This window comes from Brachionichthys hirsutus, unplaced genomic scaffold (assembly GCF_040956055.1).
Source record: "Brachionichthys hirsutus isolate HB-005 unplaced genomic scaffold, CSIRO-AGI_Bhir_v1 contig_261, whole genome shotgun sequence".
Lineage (NCBI taxonomy): Eukaryota > Metazoa > Chordata > Actinopteri > Lophiiformes > Brachionichthyidae > Brachionichthys > Brachionichthys hirsutus.
The window spans coordinates 30,001-37,667 of NW_027180360.1; the positions used below are offsets into that span (position 1 = coordinate 30,001).

A 7,667-nucleotide genomic window follows, 5' to 3' on the forward strand; every position below is an offset into this window, starting at 1 on the left:
TTTTGTGCCGCTGTTTACCTCCTCTTCGGCATTTCCTCATTGCCTCATTTACCTGTTGTAAATTCCCCATTAGGACCAGGGTTGCCAGATCTCGCGAGACAAAAAAGCAACCAGGCCTTTGAAAACTGGGTTCTGCGGAGAGCGAGAAAATAAATCGGCTGCAGTTTTTACAATCTGTTTGGATGGATTGTAAACTGTGCGCAGTGGACCCTGCGCTTCAGGACAATGACCACAAGAGGGAGATAAACCACCTTTTCACATGATTAAACATGAGAAAAGAGATGGGATATCACACATTAACAGATGTACCAAGTACATTATAACACAGTAAAGCTCCACAAATAAATATCCTGAATTCACAAATTCTTTCTTGTTTTTATATATTTATTTCCAGGCGAGTCGCGCGACTGCCCTGCTCAGCCTCTGCTCTGATTGGCTAGTACTCGTTGCCATCAGGGCCAGAGCCAATTAGAAGCAGGATGTGGGTGGGGGAAAACTCTAATTATCATTTGTTTAAGTTTATAATTAAAGCAGACGCTTTAGAAAACTGCAGGCTGACATTTTACAGAAAACGTGCGGCGTCCGCAGCCAGTTGTTGCTGTCTGGCTTTATGACGCGGCGAGCGTCCAACGCGTCAGAGATGAGCGACGGAAGTACGTCATTGAAGCGGAAGTAAATCGTTCTTCTCTTCGTCTCAGGTATTCTCCGTAGTGATTCACGCATATATTCTGGAATCTTAATCTTAGTTGCTTTTCTTTGAACACAACTAAGCCTTGTTACTTTCATTTATGTAGCAACGTCATTGGGTAAAACAGTGCATGCATTCCTTTGAAGTTGTGCTCTTTGTAGTTGTTGTGTGACGCATCACCTCCATGCTTTGAGATGGGCCGTGGATACGCAGTAGAGCAGGCTGTGGAGGGTTACCTGTCCAAACTAGGTGCGACGCACGCGTGTCCAGTCTCGGGCCTCCTCATTGGACAGGTAAGGTTCATCTCCCGTTTGATCGATCGCTCATTTAACTTCTGTTTGTGTGTTGTGCCAGCCTTCTGTCTATCTGCTTGTAAATGTTATTTTTACCGTTTGTTTGTGTCTCCTCCTGAGACGCAGCCAGTCAGCACGTCCTCTGTGGGGGACAGTGTCCCTTACGGAGGACATGCTGACTGGCTGGGTCCCGGGAGGAGACGGCTAGTGTCTTGCATCCTCACTACGACATGCAGACAGTGATTTATATGAATGACTAAACATTCCAGAGCTCTTCTCAAAGGGATTATGTCATCATGGCAAGCCGGACGCCCCCGAGGGAGGGGTCCGCGTCAACCGCCGGAAAGTCTTTGGACAAGGAGTGGGTGGCTGAGCATGCTCGCCAGGTAGACCGTATCCTGATTTTAATGTTTGAGGTTTTACTGAAGTGTATTCTGTTATAACGTGCTGTGTTGCTACTGGAAGCTCGGACGGTTCATCATGAAATTATTTCTAGTCAAATGAACTAATCTCTGGGCTTTGAACACGCCATTGTTTACGTCTATTGGTGTTGCACAGCACAACTAGAGTACCAGGAATGCAGGAAAGATTATTGATCATAAATGTATTTGTTACAGTTTCAACTAGCTAACGGATGTCTGATCAGGTGTCTCGGATGCTGCCTGGCGGCCTCGCTGTCCTGGGAGTCTTTATGATCTCTGATGCAGATGCTAAGGACACAGTAGCCACGCTCAGCCAGGTGAAATGATGTGAACCGAAGTAATGATTGTTTTTATGGTTTTATGTTTTATGGAAAGGCCAATTAGGAGGGGAATGAGCTGCTTGGCGGAGGTCTGCGCCATCTGAGTGTTTTTCTCATTTAAATTATAGATTGAAATGTAGATGAAAGAGAACACAGACGCTCTATTCCCTGAAGTGTGGAGCTAAATTGGGCAGAAATCTATTTTGCCAGTATCAAGCTGTAGGAAACAAATCTTTTTACGGTCACTTAAGGTGGAGACTATTTAGTCTTAAGAGCTCTATTATTGAATTGTATCTGTATAGCAGGGATTGACAAGTCCCTTAAAGTAGCTCGCTATAATGTGTGTGCCTGTGAGTCTGATTCTGTGTTTTTCCAGCTGGTTTTTGCAGTGGAGAAGCTCATATCTTCAGAATACCTGTGGAACCCCGCAGATGATGACATCACAGACTGCGTCACACTGCACGTCAACCCCAAGACCAGAAAGTATCCTTTTGCATACTACTACTACTACTACTACTGTATGTGGCTGATCCTTTACCCACATCTCAGAACAATCTGCAGAACCTTTGATGTCAAAAATCCAAAGGTCAGTTCACAATGGTTTCTTCCAGCTGCAGCCATTAAAGTCGAATCATCGACCCCAAAAAGCACTGAAGCCTCTAAAATTATTTGTGGCATTATAGGCTTCAAAATAACTATTAAATATAAATATAAATATAATTATTATTAATTTATTGTATAAAACATTCCAACGGTGTAGAAGATCAACTAATCAGAGGGCTCGTCACTCGACAGGATGTGATTTAGGGACTGAGGTTTCAAACGTGAAACCGATCTCTCAGGCTGCGTGATATTTATATATAAAATATGAAGCATTGAGCTGTTGTCAGTTCTATCAGTGGCTTTGGGTGTTTCAGAGTATGGCCAAGCTTGCCGATTGGAAGTACCACTCCGGTGTGTGTTCCTCCTGGAGCATGGTGTCATGCTGCGTAAATGTGGATATGCTGGTACCCCTGCCGGGCAGCGGAAGTGCTGCAGAGATCCTGGATGCATTTCTTAAGGTTTGTTTCAATCCTGTAAACACCTTAAATATTCAGCAAAGGCAGGAGTGAAACTTTCCTGCTCATGGTTTGTTTCAGGAAGGACTGAAAGAGTGGGCCCGCCAGATTCAGCACGGAATCTGTCTGTTTGAAGGGAAAACGCTTCCAGACGACACCGAGCTGCTCGCCGGACAGGTTGTACAAATCAAATTACACCGAGAAAGTATTTTGGAAAGTAAATAAATGTGTATACAGTATATATACCCCATAAAGATTGCTGACTTGGCAGTGTCATTGGATCGTTACTCAAGGGCAGGTTGGAAGTAATCGTTAAAATCAAACCCTGATTTCCTCTCTGAGGTCGTTTGCAGACGGGCTGTTGTGCTTTGTTTTATCATTAATTATAATATTTTTGAGCCTAATGCTTCAAAATCTTGCATCTATTCCTCAAACCAACCATCTTGGAATGAATTTCATCACTAAAACCAGAGTTTAGACGCCTTCAAGCTTTGCACCGAGTCCAGCAAATATCAATTTGCTCACGTCTGGATTGAACACGATAATTTAACAAGCATCTCAGAACAGGAACATCCATTTTAACTCGAACTGTTTTGTGTTCAATGGTCAGTCGGTGCAGATGAGGTGGACTGAAATGATCTTGTCTTTTAGCTGGCGTCGCTGAAAATAAAACATTTGTTTGGGATTATATCATCCAGATCCATTCTTATTAATCACTTTATTTACATCCAGTTCAGTCATCAGCCAATGTCTAAATGAAGGGTTATTCTTTAAAATGCATCAAAATCCTTTCTCTGCTGTGTGAGTGTGGTATTGACCCACTAATCATCTATGCATATCGATCAGTATTAGTCCACCGATGCCTTGTCGTCTCTTTCTTCTGCTCAGGCAGGGAAAGTGATCTTTATGGAGCATTTAGTATTTTGCATGTCCCGGTAGAACCTGATGATCTCACAGTGTTGCACCGTTTTATGATGGAGAGAATGCTGCTGTGGAATCTTCATGGTTCTGTCGGATCAGAAACTTTGTAATCGACTGAATTGAATCCATTTATCTTCTGGTCATGAGAGGCTTCCCAAACGTGGCCTCCTGACTTCTCTGTGTCTAATAAAGACTTTTGTAAGTTAACATTTCCGGTTAATCTAATTTATTCAAGCTTGGTAAAAATATAAGTATATAAATACTGAATTGTCTGGAGTACATTTATAACCACTATGTTTCATATTTTACTGTAGAAGAGGAACAGACAGACCTTTACGGTTCAACTGCTCATTTCACCGGTAGGACATACTACGCATACTATATAAAATATATGATTGTGTATGATTACACCTCAGACCATGATTTCTGTCTACTAGGATGATCAGAGTCTATCAGATGTTGTCCAGCAGTGTGGAGGCAGCGTGTCAGTCAGAGGTGCAATCCACAGCAGAGCTTACCTCCACAGCAACAAGTCAAAGGTCAGACTGGCTGAAAAGGTAATGGCTCTTTGAACCGACCTGCGCCGCTGAAGGAGGGTCCACCGTACAGTAACCGGCCTCTGTGTGAAGCTGCTGAAGAGGGATGTGCTGTCTACGGTAGCTGCAAGGGTCCAGATGCTGCTGGAAGAGCTGCTGATGTCAGAGGAGGGCGAGGGCGGGGGCGAGGGCGGCTCCAGAGGCAAACATCAAACAGCTGCAGGTAGGCGGGCGTCGGGCTGGGTGGGTTCGGGTTTCCGATGGTCGTCTGCAGCTTCGACTCGATACGCATCAGCTGGTCTAGAATCGCATCTCCTTCCTGCTCTGGCGTGCTGAGATGATGTCATTATTATAAAGGGTCGCCATGAGCAGCACGTCGCATCATAAGCGCGTTCCCCTCCCCATCGGCCACGCCGCTTTGTTCGCTCAAACACACGAGGACGTGTGTCGATGGCGTTGAGCTGCGTAGAGACTTGTGACTCTCACCGTTAGCCGCAGCAGCCGGTCACCGGCGCCCCCTGGCTCGCGTCGAGGAACGCAGCAGCAGCAGCAGCAGCTTTATCGGGAACGTGTTCCTCAGATTGAATCGAGCTCCTCTGCAGACAGTCCTTTAATGGAGGCCTTTGAGGGCATGTAGGGATTTGGCTACGGCTTTCTTTGGCTTATTGCAGTGCTTCTCAATTATTTTCTGTCACCCCCCCGAAAAAAAAAACGCTCTTGTATCCTTATTAACATACAAAGAAATATGAAAAAGAAAGAAATATAGATCAACTTACAACAAAGAATAACTTTATTACCATTTTTTTTAGTCTGCAACAGAAAATGAGGAAGTCAAGTCTTTCTTCTTCTCCACCGTAGATTGTTTATAACCGCTCTTCTTCTGCTAATCCTCCCTTCGCGCACTCTGACAATCAGGGCGCCACTGCCAACTACTGGAGTGGATGTGCAATTACACTTTACTCTCGTAAGGCAAAAAAACATTTTCTCCGCGGTCACAGGCGTCGCACCGCGCCCCCCACTGGCTGGCTGGCTTATTGTGACGAGCACATCATTGTGGCTGATTGACAGGTGTGGACTTTGTCAACTTAAATTCACTACCTGACTAAATCACTCTTGCTTCTCTCTGCTACTGTTTACAACGTTGTTATGTTGACTCCGCCCAATAATCAGATTTATTGAGCATGTAAAGTGAGAAATATTGCATTCAGCATGTTTGTCTGTCTGTAATCATTTTATTTCTGGAGTTTAAGACAAAAACTGGTCAGAATATTTGAACCAAAACGTTATCACTGTCTACCGTATACTGGAGCCGTGCCATTTAAAGGGAACATATTACACTATTTTGGTGGGTTTGGGTCTTTATCAACCCAAAAACAGTTAAATAAACCATCCGGTCAATCCTGCCTAGTTCTGTAATCGAGTACTGAAAAATCTGTTTGGCTTCCGGTCGGCTGTGGCTCAGTTGGTAGAGTGGGTCGTCCAGCGATCAGAAGGTCGGTGGTTCGAATCCCAGCTCTGACTGTCTGCATGTCGAAGTGTCCTTGGGCAAGACACTGAACCCCGAATGTCTCCCGGTGGGTCTGGCAGCACTGGAGTGTGAATGTATGAATGAATGGGTGTGTGAATGGGTGAATGTGAGGCCTCGTGCTTTGAGCACCGCGAAGGTGGAAAGAGCACTACGTATATAAGTGCAGAACATTTACTTCTGAGGCAATTTAGACAAACGTTTTGGTCGAAAACCAAGTCGTTCGAGAACAGAGGCTCCACGGTATTTCTAAATATCTCTGAAATGTTCAGCCGCTCATCTCGCAGCATCTCTGCCTCTTCGTCTCTTTCAGATACATTCGCTCTCCCTCGTCGCATCTTCTGCCCAGTGAGCTCATGTGGGCCGGTGTGCGTGTGCGACTACCAGTTCAGTGATGAGGCTAAGGCAGAGGCCACTGACAGACTGAAGGAGATGCTGGACATTGATGTGGCTGAGGAACACCTGGATACCTCTCAGGAATCACCTGCCCAAATCCTGGAGAGAGGTGCTGCGGCAGGTACTGGGAGCGTGTGTCTGTGCACAGAATGGACCGAGCTGTTCATGATACATGACGACATCTCTGATTAGCTAATAATCACTATGTTACGTTCTGTGACCCCCGTGATGCGTGAAAATACGCAAAATAGCGGCACCATATTTATTTTATTGCTTTGTGTGTATTTGTACCTTTATGAATTCACCAACCCTCTACTGTACTACCCTTTGCCACACACCTACAAGCATGTTTGTATTCTAATACAGTAACAGTCAGGTATATTTAAAAATTGTAATGAAACTTTCACAAAAGCACAAAGTAAACACGACGCGATGCTAACTGGGTGAGCGAGTCGGACAAGGGGAGATTTTGCAAAGTACTTTTTTTCCCCGAAGGCAGATCTTGTTACTGTACAGGTACTGTATTTTATATGTTGCAATACTGTGCATGTATTTTAATTTGATTTTAGTATTTATTTACAGTGTAATTTTTCTTAGGCTAGAAAATAATACTAATAAAATGATGGAAATGTAAACATTTATACATATCCCGGGATGTAGCAGAAAATCTGTGACATATTAATACAAGTTTGGCAAGATTTTTGAGCTCCAGTGTCATGTTCTCAAACATGTTTTCTCAGGCTGGCCAAGTAAAGTAATAACATTTAGCCGCTTTAGCTTTAATGAATGTTTGGTAGGAGTCAAGAAAAGGGAACTAATAAACCGTGCATTTGCCGTAAAAACGTTTGTGAACATGGAATATAACTCAGTACAACTTTGAGGTACTCGGTACTGAAGGGTCTCTGTTGGACAGACCTCACTGAGCAGCTGTTTTACTAACGTATTATAGTTTATGAATTGTGTGTTTTGTGTTTCCAGAGCTCACTGTGGGACCCGTGGAAGCACTGGAGCCCAAAAGAAGCAAATGTGTTGGTAAAACTCTTTCCGTTGTATCAGCTTACGTTTGAGTCGGACAGACTCTCAATGTCACCTGAGCAGCCCGGTAAAGCAAGGACGTGATGAAACTCTGTTAGCGTAGCGAGCACAAGACCTGCGTGTTCTGACGGACCGCTTTCTGCACCGGAAGGGAATGCGGTGCCATTATTCAAAGTTACGCTAGTTATATGGCGTTTGGAGTTCTTTTTATGTTTTTGTCTTTATTACTTTTTCACAGGACCCGTTAAAAAAGTTGCTGCATTAAAATAATCACATATATACTACATGGATAAATGTGTTTTGTATTTAAACCCCTGGAGCTCTAATGGGGTGTAGCTGTAACACTCGCTTCATTCCACCCTTTCTCTTTCAGGTGTTGCCATGGCGACTGCTGTTGCCCTTCTCGCCACCGCTGCCTCAATGCTCTATCTCAGTGACATTTAATAAACAAATATACGCCATCAAATAAAGAG

General features: G+C 44.1%; 1 protein-coding gene across 2 annotated transcripts; it reads left to right on the forward strand.

Annotated features, from left to right (window-relative positions):
* Nucleotides 1–874: 874 nt before the first annotated feature.
* On the forward strand, nt 875–7,667 carry LOC137914038 (protein odr-4 homolog). 2 transcript variants are annotated; one of them, XM_068757661.1, is made up of 13 exons: nt 875–981; nt 1,251–1,367; nt 1,628–1,720; nt 2,100–2,206; nt 2,273–2,309; nt 2,641–2,784; nt 2,863–2,958; nt 4,017–4,061; nt 4,140–4,259; nt 4,332–4,461; nt 6,077–6,280; nt 7,138–7,191; nt 7,568–7,667. In XM_068757661.1, the coding sequence occupies exons 1-13, from the start codon at nt 883–885 to the stop codon at nt 7,636–7,638; spliced, it is 1,317 nt and encodes a 438-aa protein (XP_068613762.1). In that variant the 5' UTR covers nt 875–882; the 3' UTR covers nt 7,639–7,667. The 2 variants fall into 2 exon arrangements, with proteins under 2 accessions (XP_068613762.1, XP_068613761.1); XM_068757660.1 differs by having other exon boundaries at nt 2,100–2,309.